Raw genomic sequence first — 24,468 nt, 5'->3', positions numbered from 1 at the left:
ACACGGTGCATTTATTGGTAAGAAAACATTTTTTTTCCTTCATTTTTCACCTACTGCTACATTGCTTTTACAAACAACAATTTTGGTTAAAAGCAGGACACCATGTTCTTCATAGTCCTCATCAAGAAATGGCTCGAAACACAAATACAATCCACAGTATTTCAGAATAAACAACAATGAGTTTATTCATGATGTTGAGTAGATGTTTAGCTATTCTTCTTCTGTAATTAGTATTAGTTTTACTTGTGAGAAATGTAGATTAATTAGCACTCTTATGGACAAGAGCCAGACTTTACAGAGGACTTGTAACAGCAAGAGATGCAGTGGGCTGACTTCATGTGTCTCAAACGGTGCTGCAGTGGAGAGGGTGAGCAGCACCAAGTTTCTGGGTGTACACATCTCTGAAGACCTGTCCTGGAGCAACAACCCTGCATCACTGTCCAAAAAAGCCCAACAGTGTCTGTACTTCCTCCGCAAACTGAGGAGAGCAAGCGCCCTGGCCCCCATCATGCACACTTTCTACAGAGGCACCATCGAGAACATCCTGACCAGCTGCATCACCGTGTGGTACAGCGCCTGCACCGTTTCCTGCTGCAAGACTCTGCAGCGCATCGTGAGAGCAGCTGAGAGGATCAGTGGTGTCTCTCTCCCTTCTCTAATGGATATTCATAACTCCCACCTCACCTGAAAAGCCATCAGAATTGCAGGTGACCCCACTCACCCACCCATCTCACAACCTCTTCAGTCTGCTGCTGTCAGGGAGGAGACTGCGGAGTCTCCGGGCCAAAACCAGCAGGCTCAAGAACAGTTTCTTTCACCAGGCGGTCAGGAGGCTCAACTCCCTCCCTGTTCTGCCCCTCCTCCCCCCTCTGACCCCTGCCACAGATTCTGCCCGTACACCCCCCTGCCCCCCTTCAGCATCTGACATGTCATCCTCACAGTTTCCCCAACCCCAAACACACACATACATACATCTCATCGTTCATTAACACACTGAACTCAGGGACCACACATCTCACTTTACCTCGCTCATTTGCACTATTCCACACTACCTCACCTTAACAGCTATTAGTTTGTTTATACTGCTTATTTCATGTTTACCTGCTATACCTCAAGTGCCCTTGACTGTTTAGTTGCACCAATTTACGTGTGTGTGTGTGTGTGTATATATATATATATATATATATATATATATATATATATATATATAGGGGAGAGCGGGGTAAGATGAGCCACTTTTTACATTTTTCATCATAACTACATGTTAAAGCCATTTTTGCTTCCAGTCTACACACCATACCAAATTTCAAAGTGTACTGTTACTATCTGAGCAAAAAATAATTGATAAGCTCTTATGGTTAGAGTGATATTACCTCTTGAAAAAAAAATGTCAAGTGGCTCAACTTACCCCATGCACGGGGTAAGATGAGCCACTGTGTGGGGTAAATTGAGCCAACACAAAACATGTTAGGTTAACAAAGTAAACAACTTTTATTATTAGAAATGCAATCAGTGAATCAAGTCAAGTCAATCAAGTGGGGGATAGGGCCGTTGCATCGAGAAGGGGAGATGAAGAGAGAGGTGATAGAACGAGATGGGATAGGGAGGGATAGATAGATGGATAGAGAGAGAGATATGCGTAGATAGATAGAAAGAGGGATGGTTAGAGAGGGAATGAGAGATGTACTATATTATAGAAATTATTAAAACAGTAGAACAGTGCCAAAAAATCTTATTTCTTTCAGTAGGTTAAAACATGCAGCAATCATTCCATCCATAATAATTTCATCATTATTCAATGTTCCAAGCGTTCAAATTGCAAGGGAACACCATTTGCCTCTCCCTCCGTGCTGTCCCCCCAACAGTAAAGGGGCGGGGCAATTTTTTCACAATATCCTGTCTTGACAGGACAGCCTCATCTTTCTCTTTGAAGACAAAGATTGGCTTTCTTGCAGAGCCATGGCATGACCGGCTTCTTTTGAGAAATCTTGCCTCTATTTCGAAGACATCCAATTTGATTATCTGGCCAATGAAGAAATGCACTTTCTTCTTCCCTGTGAATTTTGCCACAACGTAATCCCCCACATCTAACAACTGGTCTTCCTCATCTGATGTCATATATATATATATATATATATATATATATATATATATATATATATATATATATATATATATATAAAATGTGTCATATATGACCAGTAAATGTGAAAACTTAAGTGTCATCCATATTGGGTAAGCTCAGCCACCAATGGGGTAAGTTGAGCCAGTGGCTCAACTTGCCCCACATCTAATGGCTCATCTTACCCCGTGGCCACCATTTTGTAGAAAAATGCTAATAAAGGGGATTACGCTAATCAAAATTATTTTTATTAGCATTCATATCATAGCTTAGAAAGCCACTAACTTAACCCTAATGTGTCTAAATATTATTCTACTTTTGTCTTCTCTAAATCATCTTCACTGTGGACAAACATGGAATTGACTTAGAAAGCACAAAAACACATTTTTATAAATATCTCCCTCACCTAGTTTGACATGTGGTGCTCCTCTCCACAAGTGTAAGTAAATGGTCCCGCCCCCCTTTGAATGTGGTCACATGGTCACATTTGTGTACTGTTTCTTAGAAACAGGGGGTGGCTCATCTTACCCCGCTCTCCCCTATATATATATATATATATATATATATATATATATATATATATATTAGTGTGTGTATATATGTATGTATGTGTGTATGTATATATATATATATATATGTGTGTGTATATATATAGTGTGTGTATATATATATATATATATATATATATATATATATATGTATGTGTGTGTGTGTGTGTGTGTATACACACACACACACACACACAGTGGTGCTTGAAAGTTTGTGAACCCTTTAGAATTTTCTATATTTCTGCATAAATATGACCTAAAACATCATCAGATTTTCACACAAGTCCTAAAAGTAGATAAAGAGAACCCAGTTAAACAAATGAGACAAAAATATTATACTTGGTCATTTATTTATTGAAGAAAATGATCCAATATTACATATCTGTGAGTGGCAAAAGTATGTGAACCTTTGCTTTCAGTATCTGGTGTGACCCCCTTGTGCAGCAATAACTGCAAATAAATGTTTCTGGTAACTGTTGATCAGTCCTGCACACCGGCTTGGAGGAATTTTAGCCCATTGCTCCATACAGAACAGCTTCAACTCTGGGATGTTGGTGGGTTTCCTCACATGAACTGCTCGCTTCAGGTCCTTCCACAACATTTCGATTGGATTAAGGTCAGGACTTTGAATTGGCCATTCCAAAACATGAACTTTATTCTTCTTTAACCATTCTTTGGTAGAACGACTTGTGTGCTTAGGGTCGTTGTCTTGCTGCATGACCCACCTTCTCTTGAGATTCAGTTCATGGACAGATGTCCTGACCATTTTCCTTTAGAATTCGCTGGTATAATTCAGAATTCATTGTTCCATCAATGATGGCAAGCCGTCCTGGCCCAGATGCAGCAAAACAGGCCCAAACCATGATGATACTACCACCATGTTTCCTAGATGGGATAAGGTTCTTATGCTGGAATGCAGTGTTTTCCTTTCCCCAAACATAACGCTTCTCATTTAAACCAAAAAGTTCTATTTTGGTCTCATCCGTCCACAAAACATTTTTCCAATAGCCTTCTGGCTTGTCCACGTGATCTTTAGCAAACTGCAGATGAGCAGCAATGTTCTTTTTAGAGAGCAGTGGCTTTCTCCTTGAAACCCTGCCATGCACACCATTGTTGTTCAGTGTTCTCCTGATGGTGGACTCATGAACATTAGCCAATGTGAGAGAGGCCTTCAGTTGCTTAGAAGTTACCCTGGGGTCCTTTGTGACCTCGCCAACTATTACATGCCTTGCTCTCTGAGTGATCTTTGTTGGTCAACCACTCCTGGGAGGGTAACAATGGTCTTGAATTTCCTCCATTTGTACACAATCTGTCTGACTGTAGATTGGTGGAGTCCAAACTCTTTAGAGATGGTTTTGTAACCTTTTCCAGCCTGATGAGCATCAACAACGCTTTTTCTGAGGTCCTCAGAAATCTCCTTTGTTCGTGCCATGATACACTTCCACAAACATGTGTTGTGAAGATCAGACTTTGATAGATCCCTGTTCTTTAAATAAAACAGGGTGCCCACTCACACCTGATTGTCATCCCATTGATTGAAAACACCTGACTCTAATTTCACCTTCAAATTAATTGCTAATCCTAGAGGTTCACATACTTTTGCCACTCACAGATATGTAATATTGGATCATTTTCTTCAATAAATAAATGACCAAGTATAATATTTTTGTCTCATTTGTTTAACTGGGTTCTCTTGATCTACTTTTAGGACTTGTGTGAAAATCTGATGATGTTTTAGGTCATATTTATGCAGAAATTATAGAAAATTCTAAAGGGTTCACAAACTTTCTAGCACCACTGTATATACACACACACACACACATATATATATATATATATATATATATATATATATATATATATATATATATATATATACATACATACATACACACACACACACAGTTAGATCCATATATATTCGGACACTGACACAAATTTTGTTTTTTTTTTTACCTGTTTACTGAAACCTATTCAAGTTATAGTTATATAATGGATATGGACATAAAGTCCAGACTTTCAGCTTTCATTTGAGGGTATCCACGTTAAAATTGGATGAAGGGTTTAGGAGTTTCAGCTCCTTAACATGTGCCACCCAGTTTTTAAAAGGGACCAAAAGTAATTGGACAATTGACTCAAAGGCTATTTCATGGGCAGGTGTGGGCAATTCCTTCGTTATGTCATTCTCAATTAAGCAGATAAAAGGCCTGGAGTTGATTTGAGGTGTGGTGCTTGCACTTGGAAGATTTTGCTGTGAAGAAAACATGCGGTCAAAGGAGCTCTCCGTGCAGGTGAAACAAGCCATCCTTAAGCTGCGAAAACAGAAAAAACCCATCCGAGATATTGCTGCAATATGAGGAGTGGCAAAATCTACAGTTTGGTACATCCTGAGAAAGAAAGAAAGCACTGGCGAACTCATCAATGCAAAAAGACCTGGACGCCCACAGAAGACAACAGTGGTGGATGATCGCAGAATAATTTCCATGGTGAAGAGAAACCCCTTCACAACAGCCAAGCAAGTGAACAACGCTCTCCAGGAGGTAGGCGTATCAATATCCAAATCTACCATAAAGAGAAGACTGCATGAAAGTAAATACAGAGGGTTCACTGCACAGTGCAAGCCACTCATAAGCCTCAAGAATAAAAAGGCTAGATTGGACTTTGCTAAAAAGCATCTAAAAAAGCCAGCACAGTTCTGGAAGAACATTCTTTGGACAGATGAAATCAAGATCAACCTCTACCAGAATGATGGCAAGAAAAAAGTATGGCGAAGGCGTGGTACAGCTCATGATCCAAAGCATACCACATCATCTGTAAAACACGGCGGAGGCAGTGTGATGGCTTGGGCATGCATGGCTGCCAGTGGCACTGGGTCACTAGTGTTTATTGATGATGTGACACAGGAGAGAAGAAGCTGGATGAATTCAGAGGTATTCAGAGATATACTGTGTGCTCAAATGCAGCCAAATGCAGCCAAACTGATTGGTCGGCGTTTCGTAATACAGATGGACAATGACCCAAAACATAAAGCCAAAGCAACCCAGGAGTTTATTAAAGCAAAGAAGTGGAATATTCTTGAAATGGCCAAGTCAGTCACCTGATCTCAACCCAACTGAGCATGCATTTCACTTGTTAAAGACTAAACTTCAGACAAAGGCCCACAAACAAACAACAACTGAAAACCGGTGCAGTAAAGGCCTGGCAGAGCATTAAAAAGGAGGAAACACAGCATTTGGTGATGTCCATGAGTTCAAGACTTCAGGCAGTCATTGCCAACAAAGGGTTTTCAACCAAGTATTAGAAATGAACATTTTATTTACAATTATTTAATTTGTCTAATTACTTTTGAGCCCCTGAAATGAAGGGATTGTGTTTAAAAAATGATTTAGTTCCTCACATTTTTATGCAATCATTTTGTTCAACCCACTGAATTAAAGCTGAAAGTCTGAACTTCAACTGCATCTGAATTGTTTGGTTCAAAATTCATTGTGGTAATGTACAGAACCAAAATTAGAAAAATGTTCTCTGTCCAAAAATTTATGGACCTAACTGTATGTATATATGAGTGTTTAGTCTGTCTAGTTCTTATCTAGTGTTTATGCTGTTTATATTGTCTGAGTGTTTAGTCTTTGTCTAGTGTTTATACTGTTGATATTTTTTGTTTGTTTTTTCAATTATTCTATTTTTATTTATTGCATTGCCTGTTTGCACCGTGGGTCAGAGAGAACTGAAATTTCATCTGTGTTGTATGTCGAGCATGTATAGCATATTTGACAATAAAGTTGACTTGACTTGAAAGGAAGCTGACAGACTTCACCATCTCTGGTTGGTCATTGTCATATGATAGAGAAGACCTTCCTGGTTGGTGGAACTGGCCAAAATCAGTTCTCTGGAGGAGTGCTCTGGTTATTGTAGACTGCAATGTACAACAACAACTTTCATCCCAGAAACACTGTTAAGCTAAGAAATGTGTCATGAGATGATGCAGAAAACAACATCTATATCAGACTATAGTAACACCTTGCTGTCTGGCTGTTCCTGTAGGTACAGGACTAAGTTCTTTGGTGTACTCCTCTTCATACCACACCAAGAGCTCCTGTCCTGGGTTAATGGGTCGACAGCAACGATACAGAATTCCCCCTTGATACTGAAATGTCACAAGATTCTGTTCTTCATCGTTATGGGTACAATTCACATACCTAAAAAAAAAAAGTGCGGCAACATTCCAGAAAATATAAAAATCAGATCAGAGTTACAGACTTGGAGAACACATGGCAGAGATAATCAGTGACAGCAAGAAGATAAAGTTCTTCCAACAAATGAGGAGCTGTAAAATAAAATCACTAAAAAGACCAACTGGTGTATTCCTCACCTCATCCAATTCACATGCATCTCTCTATTGGCATCTATGTATTCTTCACACTGCATGCTCCTGCATATCTGTCAAAAAATACCACATTGATTTTAGTGAAGAAAATGTAAATCAATCTATACCTTTAAACAAGGTATACAGAAAGAGAATGATGGCTCATGCCAATATTATATTAAGCACATTAAGGCTGAATTAAAGGTTCTTGACTGTATCTTTAGATTCACAAAACAGCCGACAAGTTCCGAGATGAATTTAGTAATGATAGGAAAATGCAGGCAAGGCTTTATCAGAATTTAGGTAAAGGAAAGGTTTCTCATAAAAGGCTTTACATCTTTGACATGGCAAAACTGTGCTGTCAATCAGACCTCTCTGATAAATTTCTGTCCCTTGTGTTTTGGTCTGTTTAGAGACCGCTACAAAAATGCACAACTTGGATTTGTACAAATCATTTATTTGCCACAGGTGTTTGGAAGTAATGATGTTTTAGTTCAGTATAGCAGTGTTAATTTTGAATTTAAAGAATTTTAAATTTCGTTGTAGTCTTGGACTGAAAATTGTAGTTTTATTTTAGTCTCTTTGTTTCGTATTCATCAAAATTTAATCAGTGGAACTCAACTTCAGTCCAATTCTAGTCAATGTTTTGTTGTAAAATGTGTCCTGTAGTTTTGAGAGGGGCTACTGCAGGAGGGCTATTGCTGGATGACAGTCTGAAGGGGGCTTCATCAGAGAAAATAACTTTACCCCAGTCCTCTACAGTCTGCAAAAAGTCATGCAAAAAGTTATTTTCTCTGATGAAGCCCCCTTCAGACTGTTTGGGACACCTGGAAAAATGACTGACTGGAGAAGAAAAGGTGAGCACTACCATGAGTCCTGTGTCATGCCAACAGTAAAGCATCCTGAAACTATTCATGCGTGGGGTTGCTTCTCATCCAAGGGAATGGGCTTACTCAATTTTGCCTAAGAACACGGCCAAGAATAAAGAATGGTATCAAAAACATCCTCCAAGAGCAACTTCTCCCAACGATCCAGGAGCAATGTGGTGATGAGCAATGCTTTTTCCAGCATGATGGAGCACCATGTCACAAGGCAAAAGTGACATGATGCTAAGTGGCTCGGGGAATAAAACATTGAAATTTTGGGTCCATGGCCAGGAAACTCCCCAGATCTTAATCCCATAAAGAACCTGTGGTCAAGCCTCAAAAAGCGAGTGGACAAACAAAAACCCTAAAATTGTGATAAACTCCAAGCACTGATTAGGCAAGAATGAGTTGCCATCAGTCAGAATTTGGCCCAGAAGCTGATATCTAGCATGCCAGGGCAAATTGCAGGACTCTTGAAAAAGAAGGGTCAACACTGTAAATATTGACTCTTTGCATACACGATGTATTTGTTAATAAAAGCCTTTGAAACTTAGGAAACGCTTATACTAGTGCATCTCAAAAAAGTTGCAGTTTCTCGAGTTGAGATGAACCAGTATCTACCTCAGGGACACTGAAGTACTAGCCAACCATTTCTACTGGTTGCAAGATGCTTGTAGTTAAAACAAGAACACATGTAAAGGGAAGAAAAACAATAAGATAATGAATTCTACTTATTTGCTCATTGAAGCTCATAGTTTTACATGAATTGTTTGTTTTATAGTGACGATTCACCATGGATGAAAGTGCTCTTGACTCACCCCCACCTGTGTCTTGGCGAGCTGAGATGAAAGATATGTTTGCATCATTTAAAGAGGAAATTACTCAACACACTGAAGGTCAATTTGCACATAATGACGAATCCGAAGGTGAAGATAAAGAGTTTTCTGATAATGACTGAAGTTCAAAAGGCTCACTCAGGGTTCCCGCTGGTGCTCGTCACACTCAACAATTCAAATATTTGAATTGTGCCAGTTTGGTTGGTATAAACCTGTATTAAGTCCACTTTGATAAGATGGTAGCTAAGAAATAAATACAGACTAAGAAAAAGTGAAGAATACAGTTGTGCTCATAAGTTTACATACCCTGGCAGAATTTTTGCTTTCTTGGCCTTTTTTAAGAGAATATGAATGATAACACAAAAACTTTTTTCCCCCACTCATGGTTAGTGGTTGGGTGAAGCCATTTATTGATAAACAACTGTTTTCTCTATTTTTAAATCATAATGACAACAAAAAACATCCAAATGACCCTGATCAAAAGTTTACATACCCCAGTTCTTAATACCGTGTATTGTCCCCTCTAACATCAATGACAGCCTGAAGTCTTTTGTGGTAGTTGTGGATGAGGCTCTTTATTTTCTCAGATGGCAAAGCTGCCCATTCTTCTTGGCAAAAAGCCTCCAGTTCCTGTAAATTCCTGGGCTGTCTTGCATGAACTGCGCGCTTGAGATCTCCCCAGAGTGGCTCAATGATATTGAGGTTAGGAGACTGAGGCTACATCCACACGACAACGGCAACGAGATGTTATTTAAAAATATATCACGTCCAAATGGGCAACAATCAGTAAAATATCAGGTCCATATGGCAACGCAACACTTGCTAAAAACGATGCAATACACATGCCACACCTCTAGGGGCGCTGTAAGACGGTCCCTTCTCAGACACCAGAACAATAGAAGTAAGGACGCATGCGCATAAACTATTATGCGCGAGACTTCATATTAGCCACAAAGTCAGGAAAATCTGTTCGTAAAATTACATTATAATGACCAAATACAATGAAAAGTATTTTTCCAGTCTCACCTGTGATCCCGTTTGTTAAGTCTGGGAAGATCAGACTTTGATAGATCTCTGTTCTTTAAATAAAACAGGGTGCCCACTTGCACCTGATTGTCATCCCATTGATTGAAAATACCTGACACTAATTTCACCTTCAAATTAACTGCTAATCCTAGAGGTTCACATACTTTTGCCACTCACATATGTAATATTGGATCATTTTCCTCAATAAATAAATGACCAAGTATAATATTTTTGTCTCATTTGTTTAACTGGGTTCGCTTTATCTACTTTTAGGACTTGTGTGAAAATCTGATGTTGTTTTAGGTCATATTTATGCAGAAATATAGAAAATTCTAAAGGGTTCACAAACTTTCAAGCACCACTGTAAATCTTTGTTGCCGAGAAGCTACAAGACCAGAGCTCAATTCCCAGTTTTCTTCCCTTTGCAACTCTGTTACACCAATAAACAGGGGAGTTGTTTGGAGATTACATTGGCAAAGAAATTGATGATGTGAGTAAAGAAAAAAAGTTTGCATGGAGGGGTTTACTATTTCAGTTGAGAGCCCTGTGCATGGGGTTGATCAGTCGCCCTCGCATTTTTAGCAAGGTGTTGAAGCCTTTTTTTCTACTTTGGGAACACAGTATGGGGACAATTGTTTGAGTTAAATTTATGATTCCTTTTATACAAAGGACACTGAGGATGCTTGTCGTGAGGCAACGTTGCATGCAGTTCAATTGTTTACTCAACTGGGATTTGTTATTCACCCAAACAAGTCTGTAGTTCACCTTACACAGTGTTTAGAGTTACTGGGGTTTCAGTTGAACTCTACCTCAATGATAGTTTGCTTAACCCCAAAGGAAATTGATAAAATTATTCTCACGTGCAAAAATACCTTCAGGCCAAGGAATTTATGATGCGTGAAGTTGCATCACTAGTAGGAACTCTGGTTTTTACTTTTACTGGGGCTGAATGTGGGCCCCTTTATTACAGAAGCTTGGAATATGACAAGGATTTAACCTTGAAGTCTGCCCTAGGGGATCTTGAAGAAAAAGTGTCTCAGTTTTCAGAAAGCATTCATGAATTAGAGTGGTGGGTCAGGATGCTTCCAACAACCTGCAGGAATATTGATTATGGTAATCTATACGACTAAAGGAAGGCTGTCTGTTCACCTATGCAAATCGACACGGTTGGACACACATACTCCATACTTTGCAGATGGATTGGTGACACCCCAGAGGGGCCCAAGGCAAACATTTTGATTTTCCAAAACATGGGATTAGTGCTAATCCAACACACGATTCATTTACCATAGGCTACATGCTTATGCTAACACAATGCATGCAGCCTCGGCGGGGAATCCCCTCTCTGACTCGCCTGAGACTTTCAATTGTATGGGACCTCGCAATCAGCACTCCTCGCCGGAGACTTCCACTAAGGCAGAGTCTACGTCACTGAGGAGATGTGGGGAGCAATTTATGTCAGTTTGGCAGAACACAGTGAAAACATATACATCACATGTGTCCACTCAACTCTCCACTGGGCCTTCTAGACCTGTGTTATGCAAAGGTATCATTCACAGGAAATCAGGCTCACAGGCAATAACTACAAGTCCATCCATTACACTTCGAACAGGCATGGGATGAGGGGTAGAGCATCTCACCTAAGCCAAACACATGGATTATGGTCTCAAACTGAAGCTCATATCAATATTCTTCAAATGCCTGCAGTGAAACTAGGGCTCATGTCATTACTTGGAACATTGTCCAATCAACTCATTAGAGTTATGTCTGCATCCATGTCAATGTGATGACAGTTTTTTTATATTAATGCTATGGGAGGTTGTAGGAGCAAAGAATGTAATCAGCTTGCGAAGGAAATTTAGCTATGGGCAATCAATAGACATAATTGGCTCTCTGCTCCCCATCAGCCAGGACACTTGAAATGTGCCTGCAGGCTCCTTGTCCCACCATTTTGAGAATGGAATAGAATGGCAGTTAAATCCTTGTGTATTTGAGAATATTTGTAGGATTTTTTTTTTGTGTTACCAAGATTGATCTGTTTCCAAGTCAAATTGATAATCAAACTCCTACATGTGTGTCATGGAAGCAAGAGCCATATTCCTCTTATGTGGATTGGTCTACCTTTACTAACAGTTATGCTTTTCTGCCATTTTGTCTAACTGGAAGATGTCTCCAAAAAAATAGTGTTGGAGCAAGCAACAGTGATCATCGTAGTGCCTCTTTGGATCACAAGACTATTGAGTATCTTAATCGACAAGCCCAGATTGGTCAGTGTAACAAAGAAGGTATTGTGCCATCCAATGCGAGGGGATGTGCACCCTCTGAGCCGCAAGCTACAGCTCATGGCATGCAAGGTACCGTATCAGGCAACAGCTCATTGAATGAAATGTACCTGGAGAAATTACTGATGTACTCATGTGTTCTTGGAGACCAGGTACACAGAAGCATTATGAGCTTCTTCTTTTGGCTGTTCCCATTAGGGGTTACCACAGTGGATAATGTCTCTCCATCTCCTCTTGTCCTCCGTATCTTTTTCTGTCGCACCAACTGTCCTCATGTCCTCCTTCACCACATGCATAAATCTAATCTTTGGTCGTCATCTTTTCCTTCTACCTGACAACTCCATCTCCAGCATTCTTTTCCCAATATACCCTGTATCTCTCCTCTGTACGTGTCCAAACCATCTCAAGCTCATCTCTCTCACTTTGTTTCCAAGTCGTCCTGCATGTGCTGTCCTCCTAATACTCTCATTTCTAATCTTGTCCAATTTTGTCACTCCCAGTGAGAATCTCAATATCTTCAGCTCTGCTACCTCCAGTTCAGCCTCCTGACTTTTTGTCCGTGCCACTGTCTCCAAACCACACAACATAGCTGGTCTTACTACTGTCTTGTACACTTTCCCCATTCACTCTTGCTGGCATCGGTCACAAATCACTCCTGACACTCTCCTCCATCCGTTCCAACCTGCTTGCACTCTCTTCTTCACTTCACTTTGGCACTCACCATTATTTTGTACAGTTGACCCTAGATATCTGAACTCCTCTGCTTTGACCACTTCTATTCCTTTAGCTGTACCATTCCACTGTCCTCACCTTCATTCACGCACATGTGCTTTATCCTGCTCCTACTGACTTTCTTTCCCCTTCTATCTAGCGCATTTCTCCATGGCACCAAGTTTTTTTTCTTCTTGCTCCCGGTTCTCACTCCAGATCACAAGATCATCTGCAAACATCATTATCCATGGGGCATCTTGCCTGATGTTGTCTGTCAACCTGTCCATTATCATTGCAAACAAGAAAGCGCTTAGGACCGAGCCTTGGTGCAATCCAACATCTACCTTAAATGCCTCTGTCATTCCCACTACACATCTCACTGCTGTCACACAGTCCTCATACATATCCTGCACCGATTTCACATATTTCTCTGCCACTCCTGATTTCCTCATGCACTACTACAACTCCTCTCTCAGCATCCTGTCATATGCCTTCTCTAAATCCACAATGCAGCTCCTTCTGGCCTTCTTTATACTTTTCCATCAACATTCTCAATGCAAATATTGCATCTATAGTACTCTTTCCTGGCATCAAACCATATTGTTGCTCACATATCTCTACCTCTCCTCTTAGCCTACCTTCCACTACTCTTTCCCATAACTTCATGCTGTGGGCTGGTCAACTTTATGCCTCTATAGTTACTGCAGCACTGGACATTGCGCTTGTTCTTGAATATTGGTACCAATATTCTGCTTCTCCACTCCTCAGGCATCCTCTCACTTTCCAAAATCTTGTTAAACAAGCTACTCAAAAAGTCAACTGCATCTCTCCTAAGCCTCTTCATGCCTCCACTGGTATATCATCTGGCCCGATTGCCTTACCAATTTTCATTCTCTTCAAGATTAACTTTATTGTCTCACAAAGTGAGAAATTTGTTCTGGGCTATTCGCCCATGCTGCAGCCACAACACAGAACATACAACACAATGGAGCACTTGCATGTGACGTCACAGCCGATCCAGATTGTGACAGACGCCATCTTGTCGGTCAAACGCCATATTCCGCCTTCTACTTCTACTTCTGGTTCTACTTCTGCTTTTACTTCTACCTTTTCTTCTGGAAAACCCTACTATATACAATTCTACTACAATGGCTGCAGCTACAAGCTCTCCCTACCTGTGCACGTTTATGTTTTTTGTGTGTATTTTTGCGTGTTGTTCGTCTATACCGGACTTCAATATCCACTACAACCGTATGGACTTACTGGACATTGGTTTCCAGCAGAAAATGACGGTTTGTAGCGATTTCCATCGCATGCACAACATTCCGGACGAGAAAAAAAAAAACATTCCGGACGAGATAGCGAGACCAGCAGGGTCTCCGTGGATTGTTATCGGAAGCAAAGCGAAGGAGGCGGCGCCGGGAGCGGAAGCAAAAGCGAGGCTGTAGAGCCGGCCTGTTGACTAAGCTCAGAAAACAGCCACTCAAACCTCCACTGCTAAGCCTCTCTCTCTCTCCAACGCCAGATCCATGTAAACAAGACGGACGATTTGGAATTACAGCTGGAATTACCTTATTCTATTCTATAATCGGCTGGTCAGTGCATCTAGTATCAGTACTAGTAATACTTAAGTGACTTACCCATCCAATGAGGATTCTTGTTTACAAGATGCCACATCTGAGTCGCTGACAAATCCTGAATTTCTGTAAAGATAACTGTCCAGAGATTTATAGGCACGCAGTGCTTCACCACTGAACAGCGAGGGAAAGTTAATGAGGTAATTATACACGTCTGGGTATTCCGCTGGCAGTTCAAAATCCGCTCGTGAAAACTCCGTCCGGTAAGCCATAAGGGTCACTAATCTGTAGATCGTTTATTTTAGACATATATCTAGTTATCTGTTCATTAGAAAAATGAGCCGTGTAGTCCGTCGGTTGAAATTGATCCATTCTGTACGCGAGTGCAGCAGTATTCAGCGGTGTTTTTGACCGACAAGATGGCGGTTGTGTACTTTCCGGTCACGTGACTGCAAGATCTCTATACACATACAAAGACACACAAAGGTGCCTAAAGTGCAAGAAACATTGTGAATTAAAATAAAATAAAAAATTAAAAAATAAAATAATAAAAATACAAAAAATAAATAAATAAGAGTGAATAAATAACACCTAATAGGTGCAATAAAATGCTAAAATTCTGATAAGTAAAAAATACTAACCTGTGCAAAACAAACCACCACAAGTCATCTGTGCTCTGGTCTTATCTGACCTTGTTTACCAGCTTAATTGACACAGGAACAAATGAGTTTTTAAATCTGTTCAGTCTGCAATGAGGAACTCTAAACCTTCTACCAGATGGTAGCAGCTCATACTCGCCATGCATGATGTGTGATGGATCGCAGATAATCTTATTTGCTTGTTGCAGAGTGGCCTGTTCATAAATACTCTGAATGGAGAAGTGCTCTTTAACACCAATAATTTTTCCAGCAGCATGAATTAGCCGAAGCAGTTTGTTCTTTAGCTGCACAGAGAGGTTACCAAACCAAGCTGTGATACTATACCTGATCAGACTTTCCAAGACTGCCTTATAAAAAAAAAAAAAAAAAAAAATCAACAAATCTCTGATCAACACCATGAATTCTCAGACGACGAAGAAAATGCAACCGTTGCTGTAGTCTGCAACAGAGGCTGCCGACGTATGTGCTCCAGGTGAGTGCGTTGTCAATAAAGACACCCAGATATTTGTATGACTGCACCTGGGCAATGGCTTGATTGTGGATGACCACGGGCCTGCGGTCACCCACTCCTCGAGGGTCGAGCACCATTTCTTCTGTCTTATTCACATTCAGAATGAGGTGGTTATTGTTGCACCACTCAACAAACCTCTGAATTTCTAGAAAGTAGTCAGATATATCATGATTCTTTTTCAACAGTGATAAAATTGCAGTGTCGTCTGAGAACTTAATGATGTGATTGTATAAAAATTTCTACACGCATCTGTGTACAGACTGAACAGAACCGGTGAACTCACGCATCCCTGTGGTGTACCTGTGCTCAGAGTTTTAGCTTCAGATAAAGTTCCATTAACACTGACCCGCTGTCGACGATTTATTAAACACGAAAAAGTACCATTTAATAATAAAAGGATGAACATCAAAATTAATCTGCTAATTAAAAGATGTGGCTGCAACGTATTAAAAGCTGAACTAAAATCAACCAATAAAAGGCGTGCAAATGAGCTAGAATCCTCCAAGTGCTTATTGATAAGGTGGGTCACAACTAAAATGGCATCTTCAGTACTTCTGTTGCACTTGTAAGCAAACTGAAAGGGATCTACAAAACCACTAACTTCTGTCTTCAAGAAATTGATCATGATTTTCTCAAAACACTTCATTACCAATGAAGTCAGTGCAACAGGACGGTAGTCATTATTCTCTTTACAGCTTGCTTTTTTAGGCACAGGAATGATAACAGAACTTTTCCAGATAGAGGGAACAGAATGAGTGTCTAGTGATTTCTGGAAGATGGGACACCAGGCTTTTGCCAGTTCTTTGCTACAGGACTTCAGTAGGCACCCAGAGGTGCCATCTGGACCAGAGGCAGATGCATGAAAAAAGTCTCTCCACAGCATGCTGGTCAATAGTGATTACTCCAGGGCCTGATTCAGGTACACCATCCATAGCTATTTTCTTCTCATATGAGAAGTCTCTTAAGTCAAATCAGCAAAAAAAAGTTATTCAGCTCATTAGCCTTTTCCTCCTCATTTAACACATTGATACACCTCTTAGCTGGAGTCATGTTTGTCATCATTTTCATAGAGTCCCATAGTTTTTTAGTACTCATACCTGAGCAGTGAGATTCAAATTTCTCCCTCTCCTTCCTCCTAGCAGTCCTTAGTTTGTGATTAAGTTCCTTCTGCGTGTTTTTCATGCTTAGTAGGTCCCCATTCTTAAATGCTACTTTCCTCTGTACTATGCACTCTTTAATCTCCTTGGAGATATAAGATTTATTATTTGGGTACATAGTGATAGATTTTTGAGTTACCATGTTGTCTTTACAGAACAATATAATCCGTGATAGTATCTGTGGCCTCCTCTAGTTCCAGACTATGAAAGACGTCCCAGTTGGTACAAAAGAAGCAGCTTTTCAGAGTTTCTACACCATCACGGTTTCATATAGAAACAGTTTTAACTTGTGGTTTGTTGCTTTTAAGCAGGGACTTGTAAGTAGGGATTAAATGGACAGCGTTGTGATCAGAGGACCCTAAAGGTGGTTTAACCTTAGCAGTATAGGTGTTTTTGATATTTCCATAACATTTATCCAATGTGTTTTTTCCTCTGGTATTACAGTTAACATATTGGCTGAACCCAGGTAAAGTAGCCTCAAGTTTAGAATGATTAAAAATCACCTAGAATAAAACATGGTGCTTCAGGGGTGCATTTCAGTTGTCTGTGAACACAGTCTGCTACGATATTAGCTGCCTTAGCCTTATATCCAGGCGGGATATATGCAGTACATAGTAAAATATTCCCAAATTCACATGGCAGGTAGAAGGGTCTCAGGCTTAAACATACCAGTTCAATGTCAGGATTACAGACCAACTCTCTCGTGGTGAACTGCGAGCACCACAGGTTGTTGATGTAGAGACACCTTTGGTCTTGCCGGAGTTGTCGTTCCTATCAGAGCGCACCAACGAGAAGCCATCCAGGGAAACTAGTGAGTCGGGCACGTCCTCCTGCAGCCACGTCTCAGTGACTACGTTTACATGCACATCCAAATCGAGCTGCTGTCGGTAATCGAGCTGAAGGTCCCAGCAGGGGTGCCAGAGAAATCCAATCCTACATGCACAGTGTTTAAATCGAGCTATTGTTATGAGGTGCATTGTGCACCCGAGCCACAGGTGGCGCTACACGCCCCATCGTGTTGGTACACTTCTGGTTATCGTCATGAAGAAGAGCTATTCAAGAGTATAAACAAAGTGACTACAGGCGGAAATTAGCATGCACTGCTATAACCTGGTACAGACATCTGTCCTGACCACAAGGATAATGTTTAATTTGTACACTGTCCCTTTTAAAAATAAAATAAACTCTAAACTCTTAGAAGAGTGTTTGTAGTTTGTATGTACGAACAGAAGTGTTCCTAATAAAGTGGGCGGCTAAGGTGAAGTGTCATGCCGACCGAGGCTGTTTTTTCGACACAATTCACAGCTATGCAACAGCTGTACAGATGTATTTGGTGATACAGTAAGTGAGCTAAATTTTAACAGTGCAAACAATGCCACAAAAAGAAAAGATTCATGCCGTTGTCATGATTCGTTGTCATGCCGACCGAGGCTGTTGTGTTTCCCTTGTGGTCTTGTCACTTCCGGAAGGGGCAGTGCTGAAGTAAGTAGCTCGAATACGTAGCTCAATAGGGTATACATGCACTAAGTAGCTCGGCAGAAATCGCATAAACTAGGTCGTGTAGCTCGATTCCAAGAAATCAAGTTCGGTTCAATTTCAGCCGAATTAAGGTGTATACATGGCATTTTGAACTTCGATTTCAGTCGAGCAACGGCAGAAATTCGATTCTTTCTATGTGCATGTAAACGTAGTGAGTGAACACAAGCAGGCATGATTACCGATACTCGTGGAGAAACCTGGCATTGGCTCTGAGCTCCTCAACTTTGTTCTTCAGGGAGCGGACGTTACAGAGAAGCATGGAGGGCAGTGGTGGTCTATTAGATCTTCTCCATAGTCTCTGTCGTACTCCGCCACGTTTCCCCCTCTTCCGCGTCCGTCTCCTGCAACCTCTCTCCGGGCATCTTCATAGCTCACCTTACTTCCTCCTTGCCAATTTGCTGTACTTCCTGATTCACTACAGTATCTCCACCTTGGCCAACCTTCTCTCTCTCTTTCATTTTCTTCATTCATTAGTTTCTCCAAGTTCTCCATCCACCTTCTCAACACACACTTCACTTGTCAGCATACTTCCATCTGCATCCTTCATCAGCCTAATCTGCTGCACATCATTCCCAGCTTGAGCTCGCTGTCTTGCTAATCAGTACAGGTCCTTTTCTCCATCCTTAGTTTCTAACCTTTCATGTTGTTCATTAATAGCCTTTTCCTTCCCCTTTGCCACTGCTCTCTTTGCTTTCTCTCACATCTCCTTGTATTCTTGTCTGCTCTCTCTTTTTATCCCAGTTTTGCACTGCCAACTTCTTCCCCTATACTCTCCTGGACTTTGTCATTCCACTACCAAGTCCCCTTGTCTTCCTTTCTTTGTCCTGATGTAATTCCTAGTACCTTCCTAGCTGTCTCCCTCACCACTTCTGCCATAGTTGTCCAATCATCTCATACCTCTTCCACACATCAAAAGATGGTGTGCATTTTGTATACAGGGAAAAAGTTGATTCACTGCACCCAAATGTCAATACCATGTTTCTTCACAGCCTTCATATACAACATCTATCTTACTCCACACTCAATACAGCATGCTCAGAAGGATCGAATCATTTCATGGGATTTGAATTTCCTGGTTCTCACTGCACTGTAGCTGCTCATCCTTTCATAGTGCAAGGGTGTATTCAATTGCGCCAAGCCTGCTCCTCGATATCAAGAAACTTGGGATGTCACGCTGGTCTTGGAGTACATACAACTATTATATCCACTTGAGAAATTGTCACTAAATGAATTAACACTGAAATGAGTTGTGTTGCTAGCACTGACATCAGGACAAAGATGCCAGACCTTATCGTTCCTTGTTAATGATAACTTTTGTTTCCGTTTCCGGTTGAGAGTACGTCGTGCGCGTTCTGGCTGCCGCTTCTCACCAGAGCTTTTTTATTTTATTTTTATTTCTTTTTCTGTGTGTTTGTGTAGTTTGATGTTTGAGTGTTTTGTCCGCCGGTTGTGGTGTAGCTCCGGACCTAGTTTTGGGCGTTGGTTCCCTCCAGGCCTTGGTTCGCCGTGGGCGATGCCTGCGCTCCCAGCTATGGACTGCAGTGAGCTTGTTGCTCATTTTACATCGTGGTTGTCCAGCACTCTGCGCTTTAACGCTCGGTGTGATGTTCCAAGTGATGTTGCTCGGTGGTGTCGTGGCGGCTGTGCAGGCGGTTTGGGACATACCAGCGCTCTGCGTGGCGGAGCTTCTCTGCTCGCTTTGTGGATCCATGGCGTGGTGTTCGAGCGATGTTGCTGACGGCGTCACGGCGGCGGTGCTGGAGATAAGGGACTTGTTTTCGTGCGCCTTTTGGTGGGACTGTGGCTGCTACGCCACGGGAATTACATCCTGACCCCTACTTGGTGGACTTTTTACTTATTTATTATTATATTTTTTATTTATTTATTTTTTCTTTCCTTGTCTATAATTGTAAAGTGTCCTTAGGTTTTTTGAAAGGCGCTATATAAATTTAACTTATTATTATTATTATTATTATTAATGATGCTATGAAAGCAACTACAGATTATTATGTATTCTACATACGAGAGCATGTTAAACAAGACAGACCTGGGTAAACTCCATTGTCATTCTTCGTGAGGAAATACCATAAGCAACCACTTTGTGTTTACACTACTCTGAAGCACAATCTTGACAGAACAAAACCTCTTTGTAATCCTGTCTATGCGCGCCTACTGTTATCCTATATCAAGCCATATCAACCTGTTACTAACAGGCACTATTGGACGATGGATTAAAACCATTCTGCAAGCAAGTGATGTGGATACAACAAAGTTCAAAGCTCACAGTAAAAGATCTGCAGCCATTTAAAAAGCCAGTCAGGGGATTCCCACTGATGAAATATTGAAGCATAGAGAATGGTCTCGGGACTCAACTTTTCACATATTTTATAACAAACCTGTGATTACTGAGAATATCTTTGCTGCAGCTATATTACAATGAGTGGATCTGGTTGGTTGATATGGTTATGTTACAATAATCTTTTCCTGGCTGAATAATATTGTTGGGACCACAATTATTGCTGTAAAACCTCATGTTGACAAGAAGTGACATCACCAGGATTTGGCAGAATGAAAAAATTAGACAAGCCTTACCTGTCAGGTGAAGTTCGACTGTGATTCAACCGAGTCTTCAGTGACACACTCAGGGTGAATATGCCCTCCCTTGCAATTAGATCTACTCCCCATGCCCTTGTTCTTTTCTTTTTTGCCTTGTTCTTTATAATCATGCCCACAATATTTAAAAATATGAATATCCTCAGCAGCAGGTGTGCATCTCCGGTTAACCCTCAGTGCGTCACCTCAGACTTAGTAGAATCACAATCAAACTTCACCTTACAGGTAAGGCTTGTTTAATTTTTTAAAATTTATGACAAACTCACAACCCAGGAGTATCCACTGTTCCTGGATTCCGCTCTGTTTACCAGCTCTCCCTGATAGGGTCCGAAGTGTGCACCTATTGGAACAGTCTCCCCCTTATTAAACACTCCCAGTCCTGCATCAGGAATACTGGACTTCTGGATTTCTAACCCAGGAGGAAGAGTTTGTCTGGCTCGGTCAGGGATTCCCATGGGAACAGGAGTATCTGGGATGAAGAGGGGCGGTCCATGAACCTCACATTTGCTGAAGAAGAAGGATTTGCAAACTTCACAGTCTGGAAGTAGAGAAAACACAATAGGAAGAAATGAGGCCCAAAAGCATGTGCAATGTGTGTTTATATCTAAGACCATAACATTAGTACTGTATAAAGTTTATCCGAAGAAAGCTTGCCAGAAAGGTTCACTGAGCATATGGATGAGACGAGAGGTGTCCATCAGGACTGAGATCTCACAGGACACAACAAGGTACATGAGTATGAATTTTTACTTACTAGTGGGAGTAAACAGGTGGTCAGATATGAAGCTTGCAGAGCAAAATAAAACAACGTTCAATAACATGAGTGTGGCACTACGTGATCCATTTACAGCATTCTTAGAACCTGCCTGGTCAGGGTCATGGTTGTTTTAAATTCAGCAACTTATTGGGTTATCTTTTAGAAAACAAAATCTACTAAATTCGTGAGGAAATCGCATGCAGGTCCAAACAAATACAACTGTGTAAATAACTGCACTGCTGCTTCATCTTTTGCCTGCTCCCGATTAGGGGTCGCCACAGCGGATCTTTCGTCTCCATTGCTCCCTGTCTTCAGCATCCTTCTCTAACACACCTGACACTTTCATGTTCTCTCTCACCACATCCATGTATCTCCTCTTTGGCCTTCCTCGTTTTCGTTTGCCTGGCAGCTCCATCCTCAACATTCTCCTTCCCACATGCTCTGCATCTCTTCTCAGGATGTGCCCATACCATCTCAGTCTCATCTCTCTTAGCTTAATTCCCAAGCTCTCCACATGTGCTGTCCCTCTGATGTGCTCGTTCCTTATCCTGTCCAACCTTGTCACTCCCATCGCAAACCTTAACATCCTCAACTCCGCCACTTCCAACTTTGCCTCCTGTCTCTTCGTTAAGGGTATGGCCACCAATCCATACATCACAGCTGGTCTCACTACTGTCTTATATATCTTACCTTTCACTTTTGCTAGGACTTTCCTATCACAAATGACTCCCAAATTCCTTCTCCAACTGCTCCACCCTGCCTGCACTCTCTTTCTCACCTCACTATCGCAGACCCCATTTTCCTGCACAGTTGACCCCAGGTACTTGAATTCACCAACTTTCATTACGTCTACTCCTTGCATCTTCACTCTCATCCCCATTCTCATTGATGCACATGTATTCTGTTTTGCTACTGCTCACTTTCATTCCTCTTCATTTCAATGCATACCTCCATCTCTCCAAACCCAACTCAACCTCTTTTCTACTTTCACCACATATCACAATATCATCCGCAAACCTCATGTTCCATGGTGACTCTTTGCCTCACTTCGTCTGTCAAGCTATCCATCACTATGACAAACAAGAAAGGACTCAAAGCAGATCCTTGATGGAGTCCCACCTTCACCTTGAACCATTCAGTCTTTCCAACCACACACACTTCACTGCTGTTTCACTGCTCTCATACATGTCTTGCACCACTCTAATATACTTCTCATTCACTCCACTCTTTCTCATACAATACCATAACTCATCTCTCGGCACTCTATCGTATGCCTTCTCCAGGTCTACAAACACACAATTTAGCTTTCTCTGGCCTTCCCTGTACTTCTCCATGAACATTCTTAAAGCAAAAATTGCATCCAACGTGCTCTTCCTTGGCATAAACCCGTACTGCTGTTCACAGATTGCTACCTCTCTTCTCAATCTCGCCTCCAATACCCTTTCCCATATCTTCATGGTGTGGCCCATCAATTTTATCCCTCTGTAATTACTGCAGCTCTGTACATCTCCCTTATTCTTGTATATTGGGACTAGCACACTCTTTCTCCATTCATTTGGCATTTTCTCATTCTCTAGGATCTTATTAAACAATCATGTTAGGAACTCCACAGCCGTCTCACCCAAACATCTCCAAGCCTCAATTGGGATACCATCTGGTCCGACTGCTTTCCCAGTCTTAATTCTTTTCATGGCTGCCCTCACCTCATCCTTACTAACCAACTCTACTTCCTGATTTGCCGTCTCCAATGAATCTGATCTTTTCTCTCTTGACTTCTCCTCATTCCACCTTCTTAATACACTCTCTTTGTTTGTCAGCACATTTCCATCTTTCATCACTCTTACCTGCTGAACATCCGTCGGTTCCCTGTTTCTCTGCCTAGCTAGTCTGTATAGGTCTTTCTCTCCTTCTTTGGTCTCCAGTCTTTCGTACAACTCCTGGTATGCATCTGCTTTTGCTACCGCTTGTACAAATAACTGCACACACATTTTAAAAAAATAAATAAATCTCTGTCTCTCTCTCACTCACGTATCTATTTTAGCTTGCTGATGATGCTGGCATTTCTAGATCTAAACATTTTTCAAAAGGCACACATCTAGGATTCATATTTAATTCAAAATATATTCACACCTAGTGGCAATTTAAGCATAACCAATTTACTTATGAAGAAACCAGTGGACCCAGAGGAAACCTACACTAACAGGGGGAGAACGTGCAAAATTTCACACAGACAGCAACCCAAGCTTAGAATTGATTCCAGGACCCTGAAGCAGTGCCACTGTGATGCCCCTAAATCCATATTCAGATATTTGGACACCTGTCCATCACACCAATATGTCCTAACTGAACATCCCATTCCAGGGGTATACTGAGGGACATACTCTCTGTCCCCTGTTAAATCACAGCCAACTGGGGTCTTCTGCGAGTTCGTGCACGTGGGGAAGAGAACGCATAGCACTTTCCTCCAGGTGTGTTTTGCTATCCTGTGACACAGCCTGAGCTGCATTTGGAAAAGAGGAGGTTGATGGCTTCACATGTCTGCTTTCACTCACATGGTTAGAGATCTGGCTGGTGGGTGGATACTAGCAGGTGACCACATTGGGGAGCAAATGGGTGGAAGAAAAAAACAAAAACAAAACTACAATTTTCTAATGTGGTGAAGATGCAAGGACACATTTATTTAACATTTATGGAAGGAGACCCAGGTATTAGTAAGTTTGCCAAGATGGGAGAGTCTTCAGGACAGAGGAGTTTGTGCTTTCTGATTTATCAGTCACACAACCTGAATTTCTTTTCGTCTCTGAACAAAACACAGGAGTGGCTGGAGAGAATGACAGACATTCTCCAACATTAAATGTAACTAGAAATAAGCAATGTGTCATTCATTAATAAATTAAA

General features: G+C 41.2%; 1 protein-coding gene across 4 annotated transcripts in view; it reads right to left on the bottom strand.

The window, feature by feature from the left end:
- LOC132894117 (zinc finger protein 271-like) overlaps positions 1–24,468 on the bottom strand; it is a 269,182-nt gene that overhangs the window by 3,932 nt on the left and 240,782 nt on the right. For 2 of the 4 annotated variants that reach the window (XM_060933444.1, XM_060933445.1), the window contains exons 5-7: positions 21,080–21,351; positions 7,043–7,110; positions 6,691–6,869 (exon numbers count right to left, since the gene is read on the bottom strand). The exons of 1 other annotated variant lie outside the window; for it this stretch is intronic. In XM_060933444.1, the coding sequence (XP_060789427.1) occupies positions 6,691–6,869; positions 7,043–7,110; positions 21,080–21,351 (519 nt within the window). The remainder of the gene's footprint in view (positions 1–6,690; positions 6,870–7,042; positions 7,111–21,079; positions 21,352–24,468) is intronic. One more of the 4 variants, XM_060933446.1, reaches the window with a different exon arrangement.

Source organism: Neoarius graeffei, chromosome 11, assembly GCF_027579695.1.
Source record: "Neoarius graeffei isolate fNeoGra1 chromosome 11, fNeoGra1.pri, whole genome shotgun sequence".
NCBI lineage: Eukaryota > Metazoa > Chordata > Actinopteri > Siluriformes > Ariidae > Neoarius > Neoarius graeffei.
Note: the sequence above shows the minus strand (reverse complement) of the source record. Positions and strands in the feature narration are given on the sequence as shown.